At 41.4% G+C, this 24,914-nt stretch overlaps 2 protein-coding genes across 3 annotated transcripts in view; one reads left to right on the top strand and one right to left on the bottom strand.

The window, feature by feature from the left end:
* Positions 1-24,914, top strand: part of LOC112250611 (26S proteasome non-ATPase regulatory subunit 1) — a 122,925-nt gene that overhangs the window by 32,292 nt on the left and 65,719 nt on the right. The window lies entirely within an intron of this gene.
* On the bottom strand, positions 5,853-23,300 carry LOC112250610 (5-hydroxytryptamine receptor 2B). 2 transcript variants are annotated; one of them, XM_024420902.2, is made up of 4 exons: positions 22,621-23,300; positions 20,918-21,542; positions 13,534-13,734; positions 5,853-10,450 (listed from the first exon to the last, which is right to left on the bottom strand). In XM_024420902.2, the coding sequence occupies exons 2-4, from the start codon at positions 21,165-21,167 to the stop codon at positions 9,528-9,530; spliced, it is 1,374 nt and encodes a 457-aa protein (XP_024276670.1). In that variant the 5' UTR covers positions 21,168-21,542; positions 22,621-23,300; the 3' UTR covers positions 5,853-9,527. The 2 variants fall into 2 exon arrangements, with proteins under 2 accessions (XP_024276670.1, XP_024276669.1); XM_024420901.2 differs by having other exon boundaries at positions 22,981-23,300.

The raw sequence follows: 24,914 nt of genomic DNA, 5'->3' as shown, positions 1-24,914 counted from the left end.
TTAGCTACATTTCAGACAGTAGCTATCCTTCTAAATACAGTGGTCACTGGATAAACTAACTATGAATTGAACATTAACTACCAGTCAGAAGTTTTAGAACACCTACTCATTCAAGGGTTTTTCTTTATTTGTACTATTTTCTACATTGTAGAATAATAGTGACGACATTAAAACTATTAAATGACACATGGAATAATGTAGGAACCAAAAAGTATTAAACAAATCAAAATATATTTGAGATGCTTCAAATAGCCACACTTTGCCTTGATGACCGCTTTGCACACTCTTGGCAATCTCTCAACCGGCTTCACCTGGAATAGTTTTCCAACAGTCTTGAAGGGGTTCCCACTTATGCTGAGCACTTGTTGGCTGCTTTTCCTTCACTCTGCGGTTCAACTCATCCCAAACCATCTCAATTTGGTTTAGGTTGGGTATTGTGGAGGCCAAGTCATCCGATGCAGCACACCATCACTCTCCTTCTTGGTAAAATAGCCCTTACACAGCCTGGAGGTGCGTTTGGTCATTGTCCTTTTGAAAAACAAATGATAGTCCCACTAAGCGCAGACCAGATGTGATGGCATATCCCTGCAGAATGCTGTGGTAGCCATACTGGTTAACTGTGCCTTGAATTCTAAATAAATCAGACTGTGTCACCAGCAAAGTACCATAACACCACCTCCTCCATGATTTACGGTGGGAAATACACATGACAAGATCATCCGTTCACCCACTTTGCGTCTCACAAAGCCACGCCGGTTGGAACCAAAAGTCTCCAAGTTTGGACTCCAGACCAAAGGACAAATTTCCACTGATCTAATGTCCATTGCTTGTGTTTCTTGGCCCAAGTAAGTCTCTTCTTCTTATCGGTGTCCTTTAGTGGTGGTTTCTTTGCAGCAATTCAACCATGAAGGCCTGATTCATGCAGTCTCCTCTGAACAGTTGATGTTGATGTGTCTGTTTAACTTTTTGAAGCATTTATTTGGGCTGCAATCTGAGGTGCAGTTAACTCTAATGAACTTATCCTCTGCAGCAGAGGGAACTCTGTGTCTTCCATTTTTGTGGCGGTCCTCATGAGAGCCAGTTTCATCATAGCGCTTGATGGTTTTTGCGACTGCACTTTAAAAGTTTACTTTAAAAGTTCTTGACATTTTCCGTCTTGACTGACATTCACGTCTTAAAGTATTGATGGACTGTCATTTCTCTTTGCCTATTTGAGCTGTTCTTGTCATTATATGGACTTGGTGTTTTACCAAATAGCCCTATCTTCTGTATACCACCCCTACCTTGTCACAACACAACTGATTAGCTCAAACGCAATAAGAAGGAAAGAAGTTCCACAAATGAACTTTTAACAAGGCACACCTGTTAATTGAAATCTATTCCAGGTGACAACCTCATGAAGCTGGTTGAGAGAATGCCAAGAGTGTGCAAAGCTGTCATCAGGGCAATGGGTGGGTTTTTGAAGAATTTGATGATTTAACACTTTTGGTTACTACATGATTCCATATGTGTTGTTTCATAGTTTTGATGTCTTCACTATTATTCTACAATGTAGAAAATAGTCAGAATAAACAAAAACCCTTGAATAAGTAGGTGTTCTTAAACCTTTGACCAGTAGTGTATTTTGGTGAATACTAACTAGTAGCCAATTTGTTGTTGCCCATGGTGGAGTCATATCTAACTAGCTGGCTCCTGAAACCTGTTGTCGTGTTCCCCTGCTCAGATGTTGCATGCATCAACCAATGGTTGCGTGCCATGTCATGGACTGTCATCGAATGACCGATAGCATTAACTAACATATATATGATGTGTTTAGCTGTTACTTAAAATACCTAAGTCTGTGTCCATGCATGAGCTCTTGAGTATACCTAACGTTATGGTACAGACACACCAATAGATCTGACTGCCAATAAGGACTTCGCACAGTAGGAGGCCATTTCTTCTCTTGCTAGAACAAAATGTCTCTGCTGTGTACCGATGAACCTGCCGTTTCTACTTGTATAGAAGCTGCTGATGCGTACCTTTGGAACATTCTTAATAACAAAAAAAAAGTTATACATCTGTTTTAATATACACCATCACAATAAATCAATTTATATTAGGCAGGTCTAAAGAAACAATATGATTTTTTTTTTTCTCAGAACAGAATATGAGTTGGCCTACTGTATGTTATCTGGCTATTTGCCGTATGTTCGTTCATTTAGTGGACTAAATATGCCTAAGTCTCGTGCCATTATTTGATATTTTACAGTAAGAACAATATAATTGAACTTTGCTGAAATAAAATAGAAAGGATATTTTCCCCATTCTGGAGCGAGTGTGCATATGATGTGTCTGTCATAATTTCAAACAAGTCCTATACGCTAGATTTAGTTATTTGGTAACTTTATTTGGGAATGATACAAACCGTAGTGTCTTAGAACTCCAAAACAAATATGGGCTGCATGATGTGACTAAAAGCTTTTGATGATTTGTCACAAAAAAGCTTGCACTCTGTTCTTGCCTCAGGCTACACACGCTGTTCTCTCATCAAGTGATCATACTTTCACACATCAGACTATTCTCAATTGAATCTCGTCTTTACTAGTATGTGAAATTTGTTTTGATTTAGAATGGCCCATCCCATTATCAAATTTGCAGTGGAATAAAGACATGTAATCCGTATGCAACTCGAATAGCGAATGAAGACCGCTTTCTCGCAGTTAGGTTTTCAATCATGCCAGGTAGACTACACCAGTTTTATAGCTGAGCATGTGCTTAATATGAGCAGCTGAGAAATAAATATAGTAGCCGGTAGGATCCTCCTTTTTAGTGGCAACTATCAAAACTCTGCTTTAACACAGGATTGCAGATAGAAATGTCTGGGTTTATAAGAACCCTTACAGTACATGGCCAAAGTATGTGGACACCTGCTCATCGTACCCCATTTGCTGCTATAACAGCTTCCACTCTTCTGGAAAGGCTTTCCACTACGATGGAACATTGCTGCGGGGACTTGCTTCCATTCAGCCACGAGCATTAGGGTGGTCGTGCACTGATTTTTGGGGGAGATTTAAGCCTGGCTCACAGTCGGCGTTCCAATTAATTCCCAGAGGTGTTCGAAGTCAGTTCTCTCAGCAGACCAGTCAATTTCTTCCACACCAATCTCGCCAAACAGTTTTTGTATAGACCTCGCTTTTGCACAGGTGCATTGTCATGCTGAAACGGGAAAGAGCATTGCCTAAACTTTTGCCACAAAATTGGAAGCATAGAGTTGTCTAGAATGTCATTGTATGCTGTAGCGTTAAGATTTCCCTTCACTGGAACTAAGGGGCCTAGCCCGAACCATGAAAAATAGCCTCAGACCATTATTCCTCTTCCACCAATCTTTACAGTTGGCACTATGCATTGGGACAGGTAGCATTCTCCTGGCATCCCGCCATCTGGCAGTCTGTTGGACTGGTGAAGCGTGATTCATTACTCCAGAGAATGCGTTTCCACTGCTCCAGAGTCCAATGGACTTTACACCACTCTAGCTGCTTGGCATTGGTCATGGTGATCTTAGGTTTGTGTGTGTCTCCTCGGCCATAGAAATCCATTTTGTGAAGCTCCTGACGAATACTTCTTGTTCTGACGTTGCTTTCAGAGGTAGTTTGGAGCTCGTTCTTGAGTGTTGCAACTGAGGACAGATTATTTTTTACGCGCTTCAGCACTTGGCGGTCTCATTCTGTGAGCTTGCATGGCCAACCACGTCACGGGTGAGCCGTTGTTGCTCCTAGATGTTTTCACTTCACAATAACAGCACTTACAGTTGACCGGGGCAGCTCTAGCAAGGCAGAAATTTGACAAACTTATTCGTTGGAAAGGTGGCACGCTATGACAGTGCCACGTTGAAAGTCACTGAGGTCTTCCTTGCGGGCCGTTCTACCGGAAATGTTTGGCTATGGAGATTGCATGGCGGTGTGCTCGATTTTTATACGGGTTAAACGGGTGTGGCTGAAATGGCCGAATCCACAAATTTGAAGATGTTTCCATACTTTTGTCCAACCACTGTTTTGAGGAGCATCTAGTCTCTCTGAACGACAGGTAATATATTCCGCCCAAGCTTTGTATTCCATGGTCTCTCCAACCCTGTTCCTGCAGCTACCGATGGTAATGTAAGCCGCCATGCAAAATCAATGAGGCAATAGCGTTGCCTCGGCTTATACTTTCTCTCCCAGACTCATGCTACACTCCAAACATTCTATTCAACCAGCCCATCCAGTATGGATAATAATACAGTCCACACTCAAAAGAGATTACTAAGAATTTGTTTACCAAGGACATTTAAAATATTTTATCAGCAACCATCACCCCTGTGTTTCAATGGCATGTTGTGTTAGCTAATCCAAGTTTATAATTTTAAAAGGCTAATTGATCATTAGAAAATCCTTTTGCAATTATGTTAGCACAGCTGAAAACTGTTGTGCTTATTAAAGAAGCAGTAAACTGGCCTTCTTTAGACTAGTTGAGTATCTGGAGGATCAGATGTGCTACATGTCCCAGACCTGCTGTTTTCAACTCTCTAGAGACCGCAGGAGCGGTAGAGATATTCTGAATGATCGGCTATGAAAAGCCAACTGACATTTACTCCTGAGGTGCGCCCTCGACAACTACCCTGATTATTATTATTTGACCATGCTGGTCATTTATGAACATTTGAACATCTTGGCCATGTTCTGTTATTATCTCCACCCCGGCACAGCCAGAAGAGGACTGGCCACCCCTCATAGCCTGGTTCCTCTCCATGTTTCTTCCTAGGTTTTGGCCTTTCTAGGGAGTTTTTCCTAGCCACTGTGCCTCTACACCTGCATTGCTTGCTGTTTGGGGTTTTAGGCTGGGTTTCTGTACAGCACTTTGAGATATCAGCTGATGTAAAAAGGGCTATATAATTTTTTTTGATTTGATCAGCATTTGTGGGTTTGATTACAGGCTCAAAATGGCCAGAAACAAAGAACTTTCTTCTGAAACTCATCAGTCTATTCATGTTCTGAGAAATTAAGGCTATTCCATGCCAGAAATTGCCAAGAAACTGAAGATCTCGTACAAAGCTGTGTATAACTCCCTTCACAGAACAGCACAAACTGGCCCTAACCAGAATAGAAAGAGGAGTGGGAAGCCCCGGTGCACAACTGAGCAAGAGGACAAGTACATTACTGTCTAGTTTGAGAAACAGACACCTCACAAGTCCTTAACTGGCAGCTTCATTAAATGGTACCCGCAAAACACCAGTCTCCATGCCAACAGTGAAGAGGAGACTCCGGAATGCAGGCCTTCTATGTTTAGAAAATAACCAAGATATTTTCCCAACATTCATGCAATGCACTTTGGGGTTTAACATTAGCAGGACAAGCCATTCCATCAATGTGTTATCAGACAGCTATACTGAACAAAAATATAAACGCAACAATTTAAAATATTTTACTGAGTTACAGTTCATAAGGAAATTAGTCACTTTAAATAAATTATGCCCTAATTTAGGGATTTCACATGACTGGGCAGGGGCCTGGTGGGGCACAGGCCCACCTACTTGGGAGGTAGGCCCACAAACTGGGGAGCCAGGCCTAGCCAAGAAGAATGATTATTTTATTTCCCTCAAAAGGGCTTTATTACAGACAGAAATACTACTCAGTTTCATCAGCTCTCCGGATGGCTGGTCTCTCCAACGATACCGGATGTGGAGGTCCTGGGCTGGCGTGGTTACACAGTCTGCGGTTGTGAGGCAGGTTGGACATACCTGCCAAATTCTCTGAAACGATGTTGGAGGCGGCTTATGGTAGAGAAAATAACACTACATTATCTGGCAACAGCTCTGGTGGACATTCCTGCAGTCAGCATGCCAATTACACACTCCCTCAACTTGAGACATCTGTGGCATTGTGTTGTGTGACAGAACTGCACATTTTCGAGTGGCTTTTTAATATCCCCGGCAGTAGCTGCACCTGTGTATTGATCATGCTGTTCAATCAGCTTCTTGATATGCCACACCTGTCAGGTGGATGGATTATCTTGGCAAAGGAGAAATGCTCACTACCAGGGATGTAAACAGAATTGTGCACAGCATTTGAGAGAGAGCGAAGCTTTTTGTGCGTATGGAAAATTTGTGATCTTTATTTCAGCTCATAAAATATGAAACCAACACTTTACATGTTGCATTTTATTTTTTGTTCAGTATAGATATATACCTACTTGGAAGCTAATAGATTACAATTATTGTCGCATCTTTTAACTAAATGCAAACTGAATATACTAATTACATGTAAATATTATTGGTAACAGAACAAATAGCAGAAGAATAACTGCAGATTAAATAATGCTGTAATTTATAATTTCAGCATTATAATTCCAGCGCCCTGTGCATCCTAATGTAGGCTATTGCCCCTTTTAAGAGCTATAATTTATTTTGTAGGCATACCTTGTGTTGTGATTCTTACCAAATATGTTGTCTTTTCACACTATTCAAACCCCAATTAAATAAACAGCTGATGAAGCTATTTTAGCCTATAGTTCACATACTGCAAACAAATAATCTGAACTAAAGTCTTTAAACATATTTTGGAATTTCTGTGCATTCTTGACAATCCCTAATCTGTATCTAAAAACGGCACGTTTTTTCCGTGAACCTGCACATCTTCTCTTGTGGGATCAATGTGAGGGTTTATGGCAGGGGAAACGGTGTTGCAGTAGTCTAGTGTGTGGTGCGGGAATAATGACAAGTGAATTTGGAGAGCATTTCGAGAGGTTGTCTGACCTGAACTCAGACCACCTCTTAATTGTATTTTCAGTTCGCTTCAGGAGCTCTTTTGAGGGGTCTGAGTTCATACTGGACAGAAAATTAAGCTAACGGTACTGAGTTTATCGAAATTGGCTGACATTTTGCTGCGGTCAAGACTCATGACTGCCGGTGTGCCGGTAATACTGTCACCGCAATCGCTCTAGTCTCATCTAGCTATTTTAAAGTGTAATCTACCCCCAGGAATTAAAATCATGAAACTTCTGTCAATTTGCTGAAAGCCTGTGTTTCATCAATGGGTAAAAAAGGAGAACTCCCCACGATTTAACTTCTAAGTGGTCCGTCTGTGAAATTAGGAAATTGTGTAGGAACGCGTCATAGCTACATGGTTCTATATCACTGGAGATGGGGGATAACACACTATCACATTTCATAGCCCTTTGAAAACAATTACCTGCACTCCAGATTGCCAAAAGGCCAATGGATGGTATGGGCATACTTGTCTAGAACACATCCATCCGTTTTATATCGTCATGACAAAGTATATATTTCACTTGGATATGTTCAATATGAACAGTGTACCAAATTATTCAACTCTGTTTGTCCTTCAAATACCACCTCGCAATGCGCCCTGTGCCTCTGTGGGGATGGGCCGTTGATGCCATAGCAACATACTCTGATTAATGACAAAAATGTCAATGTAGTATCAAGGGCTTTCTGAAAATTCTAGCTAGCTAGCAACAAAATTAGCACAGCTTGCTAGTTAGCGTACATTAGCTACAGCAGGCACATGCTAAACAAGCTACTGCCATCTTGTGGCCTGGAGTATTCTAAAAACTATTCCACTGTAAAATGTCAATTTAACAGCCTTGGCGTTTTATTTGTTTAAATCACTGAACAAAACGGGCGCTTATTAGAGACGGGTTTCTATTTGAGCCTGGCGTCTGTTTCCTTAATGCACACACCTTTTGCTCATTTGCATAGTTAATTGTTTAATTCCAACATTCACCTCCAAGATTTTAAACAATTTCTTAATTATCATTTAGTGTCATTTTTTTTGTCTAAGTATTCCTCCATACAAATTATACATAAAAATGATTTCTGGGGGTCTGTACTCCAGAAGTTCTTACTGGCAATAAAAATAGATGATTGCCAGAACTTGGTGTAGTTTTTAAATGCATTGGGGCCTGTAGATTGCCATGCTTCTCACTATATTCAGCTATTAATAGGCTACATCTAGTTATTAAAAAGCTGTGTAATATAATGTTGCAATGCAAGTCCTTACTATATTCTTTAGAATTGTATTAAATGCATTCATTTTATTCTAAAGTATGTCATTTTGAGATGATTTTTTACATCCCAAAATAGGACACTGCCCCTTTTAAGACAAACATTCCAAAATATATCAACTAGGCTAGCCAAGACACATGCTAGGTGTCTTTTTGTAGCTTTATTTTAGCAGACTATCAACAGTAGCCAGCATATTGCTAGGTACTGTATGTTTACTATTGAAGGTTGTAAATCCCTTTCCCTAAAGTAAAGGAGCTCAGCGAATGGATTAATGACCATTTATTTTGCTCAGGACAGCTCGTGTGTGCTGTGTAAAGGCCATTGGTTAATAAAACATTTTTTACATTTAATGTGCTGTAGTTGTGACCTGCGGGAACAAGTGGAGCTTCAATGAACGGTCAATCATATTGCTCAAATACAAATGGCTTGTCTTTATCGCGTGTAGTCTTCAAGTTACTGGGCCAGTGACTGACGAGATCCGTCGGGCATAGTCAATGTCAGACCCTGTTTATAGCTTTGAAACGTGGCTAAAACAGTAGTTTGAATATCATAGATGGTCAGTCCTTGCATCCATAGCTCTGCCTATGAATTTGAGTGGTTACATTTCTCCAGACCCATCCCTCAGCTTTTTACTGGAACAGGGGTGGGGATAACATTTTTTATGTTTCAACTGCTGATTGCCCCTTTAAGAACTGTAAAAAAAAAGAAGAAATACTTTTGGCTTTTCTTTTAGCAAAGCACTGTTTTATCAATTTATGAACCAGGAATTTTATGCTAAATACATATCCATTTGTAGGCTATACATTTGTATTTTACAAGCTTCTCATTTGCAAAGGTTTTGTCTTTGTTGCATTTTATATATAATAATCCATTTGGATGCTACAGTTTGGGGAAATAGGACCTGTGACTATACAATAAATCTGTTAATATTCATAAAAGCACTTACCAAAAAATTGCAATTAAAATGGGTGGTATTTATAAACTATTTTGTGTGAAGGTGAAGTGTTTGTCCTCTCAATAGGTAAAAATGCCATCTCCTCAATGGAAATTGTCCATAGCAGAGAACTAAATAGCCCAAGGATTAGAATTGGAATATACATTGTATCCACTGGGAGAGTTTCCAGACAGTCATATGTCTTCATTCCTTATGTATTTATCTCTCTGGCGGCTTTCTTAAGAACAGTCCGACCTGACCCTTGTCAGCTTATCTTTTATTGAGGGCAACCACCTCAACACACCTGTTGTCTCATTTTACGCATAATGTTCAGCTATCTCTGTACAGAGGGCCTCTTATTTGTTTGACAGAAATCTACATATTTTTGTTTCCCCCTGAGAGCACACTGTTTTCTTGACTAGAAAATAATCCATGTGATGCTCATGGAAGGTAATCCCCTGGGGAGCTCACAACTCAAGCCTTGGGTGCCTCTTACATCTGACTTTCTGGTTCTAATTGTTTCCCTTTTGCTGACTGCATTTTCCGAAAGGCCTACAAGTAACTGACATGCTCTTCGGATTTGCAATCCTCATTCTCGGTAAGGAGCAGAGTGTCCAGTAGAACGCTGCCAGAGGACTGTATTGGTGTTTGCCTTCGGCTCAGTTGACTCTGATAGCACACCGGCCCGATGCTGTTTTTCATTCCCCGCTTCATGAACAGCTTAGAGTTCTCCGCCACAGATGAACGGAAGGAGATCCTTGTTAGATTCCTGCAGCCATGCTGTTCCCTTGTATGGCTGGCTGGCCCATTACTGATGCTGCTGTAGTTAAAGGTGATGTAGCGTGTGAAGGCCTGGCGGAAAGTCTTGTTGAAGAGGGTGTAGACCAGCGGGTTGATACCAGATGACACGTAGCCCACCCACACAAAGATCTCCATCAGACGGCCGATCACATTGACGTTGCAGCTCGCACAAAGCACAGAGGTGATGTTAGTGATAAAGAATGGGCACCACATGACTACAAACAGCAGGAAGACGATGCCCAGCACCTTAGAGGCACGCTGCTCATTGGTCAGGTTTTGCATGGACTTCTTGCCCATGGTGGACATGCGACGGATGGGGATATCTTCATTTGTCATGGGGTTGGTAGGAGCGGTGGGATTTCCTGGCAGTTTCTCAGTTGTGGGAGAGGCCATGGACTGCTCCCTCTGGAAGACTGTGGAGACTGTTGGGCGAGTGAAGCGCTGTGTGACCTTTGACCTGAGCAGAAAAGCTTTCTTGCGCAACACCTGAATGGTGAGCAGGTAGATGACCATCATGATGGTTAAAGGGATGAAAAAAGCTGTCATGGAGCCATACATGATGAACTCTCGGAAGCTGTCTGGTTTCAGTAGGCAGGTGTGGTTGCTGTTAAAGGTGACATTGTTTGGAAGATGGTAGTTTCTCAGCCCCTTGATGGGAATGGGGATTGCGATACCTGTGTAAGAGCGAGAGAGAGAAGTTTGGTTAATCAAATCATCAATGCAAACTTTGCATCCTACTCTTGGTGGTTTGAGATTCAATGTGTTTTGGGAGTAGATGCAGTATCTTCTCACAGCTTAGTTTTCCACGGTGGTCACTTTATGCTGCCTTTTTGTTTTTTGCATTTTATTGTTGGACATGAACTCTTCATATCTGCTTTTCCTTTTGATGTTGCAGCCATATAAAACTGTATAAAGCCTCATGCTTTCACAACTGAGGACAGCAGGGGTAGCGCAAAAGGTTAGGAAGAAACTGCTTTTTGTGAGTCCTGGAAGTTCTCATTCTTTGCTTAACAATCCAATAAACTAACCATATATCGCCAGCTATAATACAGTGACAATGAACACACACCCTGGAGAAAGACACTCTTCCACAGTTGTGGCGTCTAAGTGCTGCCCCTGTAACTATAAGCAATCTGGTTTTGCTCTGCGAAAGAAAGTAAATGTGTAGAACCTAGCCCTGAGTGAAAACTAGGGGTGTGCTGTTGTGAAGATGTCCGAACGCTCCATAACTACCACTATTGCCAGGCTAAACTCTGCCAAGTCCTCACACCGCAGTCTCACAAATGCCTCAGCCAGAGGAACCGTCTAGGCTGACGATGTTAACGAGCATAGGGGTGTTTAATTTCATTTCCTACTGGAAAGCTAATATTTAACGGATAACAGATCATTTAAAAGCAAACCAGTATGCTTATATACTGAGGGTTCACTGGCCAGTCATCAGTAATAGAGACTCGGGCAGTGGACTCTAAAGTAATATCATCAATCAGGAAAATAAAACGATGTTTGTCTCAACTGTCAAACTATCTCTTTGGACTATGGCAAATGACATTTGGGTCTAGGCTTACATTGGGCCAAAAATGGGAAACCAGTTTGAGTCTGGAATTCCCTCGTATGAAATATGCCCTGTGAGAAGAGGATTCCAGTGTTTCAGCTCCATCTGCACCTCATTTATAGTCTAATAATAGGCTAAGAAAATGGATGCAATGATCAGGGGCCCTTCGAGTTCATTAAGGTAGGGGCTATCAATGAGAAGGCTAAGCTATTCTACACACAACAAACCTAAGATTTGACCTGAGATTAATAGCAAAGAGAGAGGGGCAGTCCGACTGATAGTCGGAACCGTGCGTATAGGTGATAACATGGTCATCTTTATCTCGCATTGTCTTCTCTTGCAATGCCTCAAATTCAGTCTATTAAAATATATACACTACCAGTCAAAAGTTTTAGAACACCTACTCATAACGGAGTCGCCTCTTCACTGTTCACGTTGAGACTGGTGTTTTGTGGGGGCTATTTAACTTATTTGGGATAGGGGGCAGCATTTTCACTTTTGGATGAATAGCGTGCCCAGAGTAAACTGCCTCCTACTCAGTCCCAGATGCTAATATACGCATATTAGTAGTAGTATTGGATAGAAAACACTCTGGAGTTTCTAAAACAGTTTGAATGATGTCTGTGAGTATAACAGAATTCATATGGCAGGCAAAAACCTGAGAAAAAAATCCAGACAGGAAGTGGGAAATCTGAGGTTTGTAGTTTTTGAACTCACCCCTATTGACTACACAGTGGGATATTGGTAATGTTGCACTTCCTACGGCTTCCACTAGATGTCAACCGTCTTTAGAATGTTGTTTCAGGCTTTTACTGTGAAGTGGGAGCGAATGAGAGCTGTTTGACTAAGGGGTCTGGCAGCAGCCTCGTTCTGTCACGCGCGTTCACATGAGAGGTATCTCTCGTTCCATTGCTTTTCTATAGACAATGGAATTCTCCGGTTGGAACATTATTGAACATTTATGATAAAAACATCCTAAAGATTGATTCTATACTTAGTTTGACAAGTTTACTTTTTGAGTAACTTTTTGAACTTTTCGTCCGACTGGATCTGAACACTCGTTTGGATTTGTTTACCAAACGCCCTAACAAAATAAGCTATTTGGATATAAATGATGGACATTTTCGAACAAAACAAACATTTATTGTGGAACTGTGATTCCTGGGAGTTCATTCTGATGAAGATCATCAAAGGTAAGTGAATATTTATAATGCTATTTCAGACTAATGTTGACTGCACAACATGGCGGATATTTATTTTGGCTGGTTTGGGCTCTGAGCGCCGTACTCAGATTATGCTTTTGCCGTAAAGTTTTTTTGAAATCTGACACAGCGGTTGCATTAAGGAGAAGTGTATCTAAAGTTCCATGCATAACACTTGAATTTTCATCAACATTTATAATGAGTATTTCTGTGAATTCATGTGGCTCTCTGCAAAATCACAGCATGTTTTTGAACTACTGAACATAACACACCAATGTAAAATTAGATTTTTGGATATAAATATGCACTTTATTGAACAAAACATACATGTATTGTGTAACATGAAGTCCTATGAAGATCATCAAAGGTTAGTGATTAATTTTCTCTATGCTTTTTGTGACTCCTCTTTAGCTGGAAAATGGCTGGGTTTTTCTGTGAGTTGGTGGTGACCTAACATAATTCTTTGTGGAGCTTTCGCTGTAAAGCATTTTTAAAATCAGACACTGGCTTGATTAATGAGAATTTTATCTTTAAAAATATGTCTAATAGAAATTTGATTTATGACATTTCTGTTGATTTTGTATTTGGCGCCCTGCAATTTCATTGGCTGTTGGCGAGTGGAACGTTCCAAGACAGGTTAATGAAGCTGCCAGTTGGGGACTTGTGAGGCGTCTGTTTCTCAAACTAGACACTCTAATGTACTTGTCCTCTTGCTCAGTTGTGCACCGGGGCCTCCCACTCTTTCTATTCTGGTTAGAGCCAGTTTGTGCTGTTCTGTGAGGGGAGTACAACTTTGTATTGATGTGAAATGAATTTCCTTCCTGGAGGAATACTTCAATCTTTTAACCTCCTTTTTCATTTTATGCTTCTTTTGGTCAAGTCTTTCAGGATCATTTACTGGGTTTTCCCACAGGTTACCTTGACTGCTATCACTCACTAGAAACATTGCAGACTGCTCCTGATCTCAACAGTCAACACAGGACAAAAAAACAGCACTGCTTACCAATGGATATGAGCCACACCACTGCTATCTTGGCCATGGCTTTGGACCTGGATTTATACTGGCTGTGCTGAATGGGTTTCTTGATGGCTATGTAGCGGTCCAGTGAGATGGCACACAGGTGCATGATGGATGCTGTGGAGAACAGGACGTCCAGGAAGAGCCAGATTGGGCAGAGGAACTCCGGAAGAGGCCACCCGGAATCTGAGAAACAGAAAAAAGATGGAAAGAATTGGATTATTAACTGCTCTCATAGGCCAGTACAGAACCATTTGAGATGAAAAGAACACAGTTCTCAAACTTGATTACTGTGGTGCTGAATCTTTTGTTTTCACCTTACATCAGATAAGCCTTATCGAATTTAGATTTCAGTGACTAAGTCATGATTTTGTTTTAACAACTTGGATTAAATTGCTATCTATTTGGATTATTCCCATTGAAAACAGGACTACACTGAACAAAAATATAAACACAACATGTAAAGTGTTCGCTCATGAAACATGGGACTGAAATAAGATCCTGTAAATTTGCCATGTGCACAAAAAAGCAAATTTCTCAAGTGGTGTGTTGAGGAGGATTTCTGTTTATAATAAAGCCCTTTTTTGTGGGGAAAAACTAATTCTGACTGGGTGGGCCTGGCTACCAAGTGGGTGGGCCTGGCTACCAAGTGGGTGAGCCGTGGAGGGCTACACCCCTGCCCAGTCATGTGAAATCCATAGATAAAGGTCTAATGAATTTATTTCAACTGACTGATTTCCTTATGATCTGTAACAGTAAAATCTTTGAAATTGTTACATGTTGTGTTTTATATTTTTGTTCAGAAATTGTACTGATATGTCCTCAGCACACCTATTATATTCTAAATAGAGCTTGTGTTGTTGACCCCACCAGCATTGGGGAGATACGCTTCAATAGTGGATTAAAACCAGCTCTGATGTAGTGAATTCTGTTTGTTTATTTTAGTAAAGCATGAATTCACTGCAGAGATGCTTCTCTTTTGACTGTGTATGGAGCTGAAAGCTCTATGCTTTTGATGTAGATGTGTTCAAGCACCCTTCTCTCCAGAACCGTTTATACTGGGCCTCGGATGTGAAATTAGCGAGTAATTGGGCTGGATTATATCCCATTGCACATCAGCATTGTAAAAGATCCTGTTGTTGAAAAAGTTGTTGAATGATTTCTTTAGTGTTAACCCTTTAGCTGATTGCTTGTACTTCATAACGCGAGCATTTAGTGAATACATCACATTTATTTTTGTATCGAAGTATTACTTCTATTGTATCTTCGTATACAATTATAAAAGAAATGCGCTTTTGAAGAAATGGTTCTTAAACACAATATTTGGGACTGTAATGGACACTCCTTACCCACTTTATTGGGTTCCATGGCACACCATTTCACGTGCTTTGTTCAGCTTGATGCACAATTTTGCCATTTCTCCTTATTTAATTCTTAGATTTTTGTTTATTTAAATAAACTTTTATAGCGACTTTCTAAGAGTATTTTTATGGGCCCTTTTGTAATTCCTATCATCTGTCTACTTAACATGGACAAAGAGAAAAACAATTCTCTCTGGGAATAAGCTCATACACTCAACATATTCTATACATGTGGTGATATTATGTGCATAGACCAGAGTTTAAATCTGGCTGCAGGCAAAGTTTCTGAAGATGTACACTGACTAATAATATAAACGCAGCATGCAAAACTGTACAGTTCATATAAGGAAATAAATACATTAGGCCCTAATGTATGGATTTCACATGACTGGGAATATAGATATGCATCTGTTGGTCACAGATACCTTAAAAAAAGGTAGGGGCGTGGATCAGAAAACCAGTCAGTATCTGGTGTGACCACCATTAGCCTCATGCAGCGCAACACATCTCCTTCTCATAGATTTGATCAGGCTGTTGATTGTGGACTGTGGTCCCACTCTTGGCTGTGCGAAGTTGCGGGAACTGGAACGTGCCATTGTACAAGTCAATCCAGAGCATTAACCTTTATTTAACTAGGCAAGTCAGTTAAAAACAATCTTATTTACAATGACGGCCTATCCCGGTCAAACCCAGACGACGCTGGGCCAATTGTGCGCTGTCCTATGGGACTCCCAATCACGGCCGGATGTGATGCAGCCATGGATTCGAACCATGGACTGTAGTTGCACCTCTTGCACTGAGATGAAGTGCCTTAGACTGCTGTGCCACTCAGGAGCCCATATGTCTGGTGAGTATGCAGTGCATGGAAGAATTGGGATATTTTCAGCTTCCAGGAATTGTATACAGATCATTGCGACGTTCTCATAGAAAGCAGCTGGTTTCAATTGGGACAAGTTACAAAGGAATGTGCAATTTTGTGCATTATTATGCTGAAACATGAGATGATGGTGGATGATGAATGACACAACAATGGGCCTTAGGATCTCATCACGGTATCTCTGTGCATTCAAATTGCCATCAATAAAATGCAATTGTGTTCGTTGTCTGTAGCTTATGCCTGCCCATGCCATAACCCCACCACCACCATGGGGCACTCTGTTCACAATGTTGACATCAGCAAACTGCTCGCCCACACGACATCATACAAGCTGTCTGCCACCTGCCCGGTACAAGTTGAAACCGGGATTCATCCATGAAGAGCATGGTGAATATTCACTTATCAAGGTATGTTTTCTCTTTAATTTTTGCCCACTGAAGTCAGGCAAAAGGTAGGCCTTCATTGTAAATAAGTGTTTTGTTCTTAATTGACTTGCCTAGTTAAATAAAGGTTAAAAAACATTACATTCTCTTGCAACAGCTTCGGTGGACATTCCTGCAGCCAGCATGCTAATTTCCCTCACCTTGAGACATCTGTGGCATTGTGTTGTGACAACTGCACATTTTAGTGGTATTCTATTGTGCCCAGCACAAGGTGCACTTGTGTAATGATCATGCTGTTTAATCAGCTTCTTAATATGCCACAGGTGGATAGATTCTTTTGGCAAAGGAGAAATGCTCACTAACAGGGATGTGCAAAAAATTTGAGGGAAATGACCTTTTTTGTGCATATGGAACATTTGTCATGGATATTTTGTTTCAGATCATGAAACATGAGACGAACACTCTACATGTTGCATTTATATTTTTGTCCGTTATATGTGTTGCCAATGCTACAGAGGTATCCATCCAAGGCCACATTTCTAGGTTAAACTTATAAAGCCATTGCAGTGGACCGGCTACTCTGTGAGAGGGAATACTTTGAAAACCGAGCTACAAACCTCTAGTGTAGGGTGAGGTTATCATTCCAAAGTGGGAGAAAGCCAGTTAGTACTAAAACAAAGCTGAAAATGCTGTCTTATTAAAGGGCTGTCTTTTGAGTATTATTGTCTTAACGATAATTATTATTGCTTACTTTAGAAAATGTCCCCGTTCCAGCAAATACCAGGATATAAACGCTCTGTCCTGCGCCATTGATGTCTGTCAGGCTCTCTGATTACACAAGACATGCACACAGTTCTTAAGGGGCTCCATACTTTATATGGGAATCCTTTTTTTCCCTCCCCACTCCGAGTGCGTCTGTAAACTCATCCTAAATCTTAAACACTCACCTGGCCATCACAATTGTTTTAATTGGTCTTTCTGGACACCCGTATTAGTGGATTCTGCTATTTAAGCCACACCAGTTGCTGACAGGTGTATAAACTCAAGTACACAGCCATGCAATCTGAATAGCCAAACATTGGTAGTAGAATGACCTTTCAATGTGGCACCGTCATAGGATGCCACCTTTCCAACAAGTCAGTTCGTCAAATTTCTGCCCTGCTAGAGCTGCCCCGGTCAACTGTAAGTGATGGTATTGTGAAGAGGAAACATCTAGGAGCAACAACGGTTCAGCCACAAAGTGGTAGGCCACACAAGCTCACAGAACAGGACAGCCAAGTGCTGAAGCGCTTAAAAATTGTCTGTCTTTGGTTGTAACTCTCACTACTGAGTTCCAAACTTCCTCTGGAAGCAATGTCAGCACAATGACTGTTCATCAGGAGCTTCATGAAATGGGTTTCCATGGCCAAGCAGCCGCACATAAGCCTAAGATCACATTGTCAAGTGTCAGCTGGAGTGGTGTAAAGCTCACCGTCATTGGAGCAGTGAAAAACTGTTCTCTGGAGTGATGAATCCCGCTTCACCATCTGGCAGTCTGACGGACTAACCTGGGTTTGGGGGATGCCAGGAGAATGCTACCTGTCCCAATGCATAGTGCCAACTGTAAAGATTGGTGGAAGATAAATAATGGTCTGAGGCTATTTTTCATGGTTCGGGCTAGGCCCCTTAGTTCCAGTGAAGGGAAATCTTAACGCTACAGCATACAATGACCTTCTAGCCTATTCTGTGCTTCCAACACAGGAAAGACCATTTCCTGTTTCAGCATGACAATGCCCCTGTGCACAAAGCGAGGTCCAAAAATAAATGTTTTTTTTGAGATTGGTGTGAAAGAACTTGACTGGCCTGCATAGAGCCTTGACCTCCACCCCATTGAACACCTTTGGGATAAATTGGAACGCTGAATGCAACCAGGGCGTAATTGCCCAACATCAGTGCCTGACATCACTAATGCTCTTGCGGCTGAATGGAAGTCCCCGCAGGTCCCTGCAGCAATGTTCCAACATCTAGTAGAAAGCCTTCCCAGAAGAGTGGAGGCTGATATGAGGCTGATATAAAAGCAAAGGGGGTACCAACTCCAAATTTGATTCCCATGATTTTGATATGAGATGGTTGACAAGCAAGTGTCTACATACCTTTGGTCATGTAGTGTTGCTAGATACTTTGTTTGACAATGGAGGTCCCACAGATGAAAGCAATTAATTGTAGTTTTTTTGAAGGCTGTAAGAACTTCCAGAGTTTTCTGTTTGCACTGAGGTCCTTTAAGGCAGCATTCATTCATAAATTGTATTGTTCTTGTTTTAAGCTCTCCACTGGAGCACTAATTTGATATTCTGGAGGTGGCTCAAAAGTTTTAAATCTAGCATGTTTTGACCCAGGATTCTCCAAACGAATTATGGTTAAGCCTAAATTAAAAGACAGTTCTGGTTGAGTGGGAAATATATATCTCTGCCTACCTGTTGTGTGTGGGGAGACTGGGTGAGTCTGGGACCGAGGCATGCCTTCTAAAAGCGTGACCTCTCCCTGAAACAGACAGTATTGAGCTCATTAGTGAAGAAGGGTAAGAATGGTCTGTCATCCCCGTTCAGAAGAGCAGACCATAGTGACACTTGTGGGCTATTTCGTGAAATCTTAATCATCACTCTACTTTTAGAAAAATTTACATAGTTTCTGGAATGTCAGGTCGTGTGACCCAGTTGTCCCAAGGCCCAAACATATTTAAGCATTTATCTCTGTCCTCAATATAAACACATCTTTTCGTGCTACCTCGCAAACATGGCACTAGGGTAGGCACCTCCCTGCCCGAATCGTTCAAATAGCTTTTCTTAATGGGTCTCTATGGTTTCCCGAGACTTATTCAGCTGTATATTTAGGTTTACTCTGTAGTGTAGTCAGTGCACCTTTTTTAAGCAGTGCAACCATTACATTTTTCAAGGTGTTGACTGTAAGCATTAAATTCATCTGCTAAGCAGATGTGGAAAAGGACCTCAGGACTTCTTACAGCTCTTTTAGACATCAATTGTACACTAGCCATGCCCACTTTCTAAGTAAAATGTTTAATTTTGGAGGAAGGTCTAACTATGATTGGGTTCACCATCTCATTAATGTTGGATGTTTGATGCAATAGCTAGGCTAATTGTGATTGTCTGGCACTTCCCCCGCAGCCAGGGCTTGGGATGGAGAGGAGATATTTAGCCAGACACAGAAGAAAGTGTTCAACAACCATCTCTATGCTATGTAGTTGTGGTTTATTTGGAGTTTAGAGAGTCTTAGGTTTAATGGCAGTGGTATATTAGCGGTCGCGATACTGTGGTTATATAACATGTAGCTACAACATGTCGTCTCTGTCCTCTGGTAAATGTCTTGTATTATTTTGATGTGAGCACTGATCCCCTCTCTCGCCGTTTGCCTTCACACACTGTTCTTAGCGCCGCCGGGCCTAGATGTACACACGCTTTAACTGGCCCACTGTGCCGAGAGGCTCTAAAGGCTCGGCATGAAGCACTAAACTCTGTTTATGTGTGTTTATGTCCCCCTGACCCCCCCGCTGTGTGCTCGGGCTCCAGCCAGGAGAGAAATGACAGCTGCCTCTGCACAGTCGTACTTTGCATCCATTCCGTACATTCACACATTGACGTGCTCTTACACGTGCGTACGTATACTCACACACACACACACACACACAGCCCCCCTCCATCCTCTGAACAAAGGCTACTTCTCTTCAAAAGCCACTAGCTGTTTAGTCTTGGCCCTTTCTGTCAACTATAAACTATGGTCACTGGAGACAATCCATCTGCTCATGTTCTCCAGATTTAGAACTAAGACCCTCGAAAAAGACACAGGGATTGTCTGACATGTTAAGCATGAGGACATGGCTTTGACTTTGTTTATCCCCTCCTTTCCATGCGTCTAGCCCCGATGACTGCATTAAGATGTGATGGAAGGAAGCAGCTTCCCACCTTAGCAGTTTGCCTCATTCCCGCAGTTTGCATGGCACATATGGTTCTTATGCAAAGAAAGTGCTTGTTTTTTGAAAGCATGACTTTTGCTTTCATAAAGGTTGGTTTGTGATTTGGAAAATTGTCTGTGAAAGTCGTGCAGAAATTGGGTCATCATGATCATTGGTAGCTGATAGGGCTGTGCTACGGTCGTGATTACATAGCCCAAGGAAGTAGTTTGTTTATTGTCCACTATCTTGTGTTTTTGTCATCTGCTATAATTTGTTTATAGCTGGCGGAGTTTCAGCAGCATCTCTGTTAGTGTCCTATTAAACTCTAGCGCTCTTGAATTATCATAAATATGCATGCCTATTTTTTTGTTCTGTTAACAAATTAACACAATTCTTGTTGTCAACAGATGAGTCTGCTCGATCCAATTTCCATTTTTAGGCAACCTACTGTAATGGCTTTCTGCGTTGCAATGCACATTTACTGAACCGGTGCGCTCAGGTGTTTCCCGGGGCTCTCGACTGACAGCAGCTTTATAATGGCAGCCCCATGGGGACTGGGCTATTTATACCTAATTTATGGGAGCCAAGCTAAGCACAAGTACTAGGCCAGCCTTTTCACTTGAATCAGCAATATGTCGCCGTATTGAGGCTGGAAGAGAATCATTCTAAATTAAGATGATGTTGAGAAAATCACTTGTAGGACCAGTAGATTTGAGTATAAGCAGTGTCTTGAGTTTCAAGTGAATATACCAGATCTTTTCTCATGGCATGACGAACAGGCAGTCATGTTTGGGTGACTTACTGTATAGCACAGTGATGAGGGCGATGGGCATCACCAGGAGTCCCACCAGCAGGTCGGCCACTGCCAGGGACATCAGGAAGTAGTTGGTGGCGTTCTGCAGCTTCCTCTCCAGCGACACGGCCAAGATGACCAGGATGTTGCCCCCGATGGTGGGGATGATAACCATGATGATGAGCAGAGCAGCCCAGTGCAGCTGAGCCCCGGCCCCCGAGCCGTTGGTCCCCAGCGGGACCGCATCTGGCTGGGACATCCTGCTGTGGAAGGGATGGCTGACCTGGGCACGGGTCGTGGTTCTGCTCTGGCTGGCTCAGGGGGCTTGGCCAGCATGATCACAGGGTCCCACAGGCAGGGGGGACCGCAGTGGAGGGCAGCTCAGAGCCAGCACACAGGGCGGTAGCTCATCCTCAGACTCCGCGTACAAACCAAAAGGGCCACGTCACAATCGACAAAGCCCCGCCGCTCCAAAACTGAACAGGTCGCCTCGAGCTTGTTCCAGGCAGTAATCCAAGCACAGGTTGTACCACCACAGTAAAGGGGATGTTAGGTGAAGAGTTGGTTCTCTGACTCGTAGTCCAGGCGCCGGTGTCTTTTGGTTTGTGTACTCCCTAGAACATACCAGTTTTTACTAAAAGTTTTTAAAGGAAACAAAAGCGACAATGTTAAACCACTTGCTCTAAAGAGGACATTAGTTTCAGTTTGAAGACTTAATGATGATTGACATTTATGGTAACAAATGTTATGTTTTTTTCCTGTATATTCGCTAGTATTGGGTTCCAGTCCATGGCTAAGCAATTAACCAAGGAAGCAGATATCAGCTGTAATCAGTGCTTGCATTCTTAACTCTGGCATGTTTGTGTGTGTGTGTGTGTTGGTTAAATATTTTTAATCTACTGCTAATATGTTCGTTCTAGGTCTATTTCTGTAGTTTTCAAACGACTAACTTACAAAACAACTTTTAACCCATAATGTTTAAAACCATTGCATGTCATTTAAAAAACATCGAACTAAGATTAAATTGAACACAATTTAATTAAGCTTTTTATTTTTGTTTTCAAATGCAATTTTAATTGGCTTATTTCCTTAATTTCCCTATTGCTTTGTAGTGTTTATAGGAACTTAAAACTTTGCTTATTTATTGCATATCCTAGTGGCTTTTTTTCCTTTCATATTTCTAGATCAAAGTCATTATTTCATTGGCAATAATATTACTCTAAATAGATTCATTGCATTCTCTAAATATACATGCTTTTCCCATCAATTTATCTTAGCCTTTTTAATGTTAATTTGTACATACTCCAAGAGTCTTTTTGAAGTGTAGAAAAATTATTTGACCCTCCTTAGCCTCTAGTCCTCTAGTTGAAGCCGCTCTCTAGAAACAAACTGCTTGTCCCTATTTAAGTTGTCACTGTTTTATCATTTGTCTACAACAGTCGGTGCACCTTTGTCTGTGAGGGCCTTCAAAGGCTTTTTATAAATGCACTTGATAACAGAAAAGACTTCAGGGTCTTGGCAAAAAGAAACTGGTTTTTGTTAGACGTGAACTGGAATGGTATAGTCCAACATTAGAATGAACAAAGCTCAGAAGTTCTTACAAATTGTACACATTGTACACATTAACAATTTTCTGTAGATTTGCGATTATTTTATTTATTTTAGAATTATGAACAAAGAGTAAGTGATTTTACTGAGTTTCTCTTTCTTACCTTCAGCTAATGCAGAAGCCTGTGTGTTCTCCTTTAGTTTGTCCAGTTCATTTGCATCGTATTCAGAGCTGCTAAATCCTTACTTTTCAATCACGCAATACCTTGCGCATTGGATGAACAGTGCTGTTCATCACCAAACAACTCAATCCTCAGACTCCTTCAGTGGCAGCTTTTTTTTCTGGTCCCTGCTCACGTTTTTATATACGTAGAACCCCTCAAAAATCATAAAATGTCATAGGCAGCCCTCCCCTTGTGAAAATAATTGGCTAATATTATCTCACTTTGGTGCATTCCATTCTGAGGAATTTCCTTTATCCCCGCATGTTGGATGAGCCCCTGGTTTGGATTCGCATCACCTACCGTTATCACAGGTTGAAAACGTTCAGATGTCCTCTCTCTGTCTCACGCTCTCTGTCGGTCTTTCGCTCTCTCAGGTTCTCTGTCTTGCTCTCTCAGGTTCGCTCCGTCTCTCGCTCTGACGCTGTCTGTCTCTTTCTCTTGTCTCGCTCTTGCTCTCTCTGTCTGTGGTCGACTTGCTATTTCTCACTGTTTCTTCCTTCCACCTCCATGCTTACCCTTGAGTCATGCTAAGGAGAAAATGGATGAATGTCTCAGAGTTGGCCGAATGCCAATGGTTCTGGGAGGTAATTTCCTTCAACACAGTCGTCCTACTGTTTATATTTGTCACTTTCTGCTCTCCTCCAGTAGGGACTGGGGATGGAATTTTGAGGAGGAGGGAGTTGTTAGTGATGTCCTATTTGAAACTGCATGAACTCAACTCAACTAAACTCTCAAATGTTCATTAACATTTTTTTAAATCAAAGATAAAATTATAGAAAACATTTCCTTAAATAGGTATATTAGAAATTGCAGAGCCAACCATTATTGTTAGTATTGATATACATATAACCTACCTATCTCCTTGCATGCTTATTACTTCCACTGGTGTCTCGTTGCATTGCTTTTAAAACCAGATGAAAAGCTATGAAGATGAGTATAAATTTGATGTTCCTGAAGTATACTGTGCACCTAATGCACCTCAGGTGTCTAGACAGGAGTTGGACCAGACACGGTATTTTATAAGCTCCCTTTCATTGCCTGATTAGCGTCTCAAATCACGGGAGCCAAGAACATTTAATCTCACTCAGATACCAGGCAGATACATTTTTGATAGTGCTCTAATTCATGACCACTGGTGTTAAGGACTGCCCTACGTCCACTGGCCAAGCGATTGCCTTTTAATTTCAGCTAAAGGTCATTCCTGATTCCTGTGTGGATCACTTGGATGCTCCTGATCCTCTGATGTAAGGAGTTGCTGAGAGACTTGCTGCTACCACCTCAGACTGTTCTCCACTTTGCTAGGCCAACGCTGCGGATGCTACTAGAAAACATTCTTGAAATAAATGCAATTTGAAGTTTTAGCTTACTTAGATATTCAGACCATGACATGCCCAATTCTTTAGATATCTTCTAGCTATACAGGATAACAATGGACATGTTTTCACTTAGATTTTCAGCCCTTTCAACTCTTGATTAAGGCTGCAGGCATTTCTAATTGGAGTGGGATTGATGGTGCTCAAAGAGAAGAGCTACAAAAGTTTATTATGTCTGTTTGTGGAAAGAAACACTACACAGGTGCTTTTCATGGCACATTTTTAATCATATGGATTGACAAAGCGAATCAAATCTGCTTTTTGGCATTGCAAAAATTAACTGGTACTGGTTTCATTAACCTTAGTGTTTCCCTGCTTCCTTCACCTACTATTTGTGCCACTTCACTGGCCATCTCTGGAGGCTGAGAGTAGAAGGGACAGGATGGATTGACTTGGCGCTACTGTGCTTTTTTGTCTTTCCTTTTCTCTAAGCGTCAGACACCGTCTGGACGTCTGGTGAAATTAAACATGAGGCACTAGGGTTGGTGCGATGTCATTCAAAATAAAGCTGTGCTAGAGAATCACCTATAGACTCTGACTTTCACAATTGTTCCCATTTGAAAGCTGCAACTTTAGGACAAACACTTATCAAATAAGCCTATTTGGGAAATACTTTTCATAGCTTGTCTTAAAGGGATACTTTGGGATTTTGGCAATGAGACCATTTATCTACTTCCCCAGAGTCCGATGAACTCGTGGATACCACTTTTATGTCTGTGTCCAGTATGCAGGAAGTAGGGGGTAGTTTTGTGAGCCAATGCTAATTAGCATTATCGCAATGATTGGAAGTCTATGGGTATCTGCTAGCGTGACGCCTGTACAATTATTCTATAATGATATTATAAGCCATGGACCTGGTGC

The sequence above is a fragment of the Oncorhynchus tshawytscha genome, linkage group LG05 (genome assembly GCF_018296145.1).
Source record: "Oncorhynchus tshawytscha isolate Ot180627B linkage group LG05, Otsh_v2.0, whole genome shotgun sequence".
NCBI lineage: Eukaryota > Metazoa > Chordata > Actinopteri > Salmoniformes > Salmonidae > Oncorhynchus > Oncorhynchus tshawytscha.
This window is presented reverse-complemented; position numbering and strand designations above follow the sequence as displayed.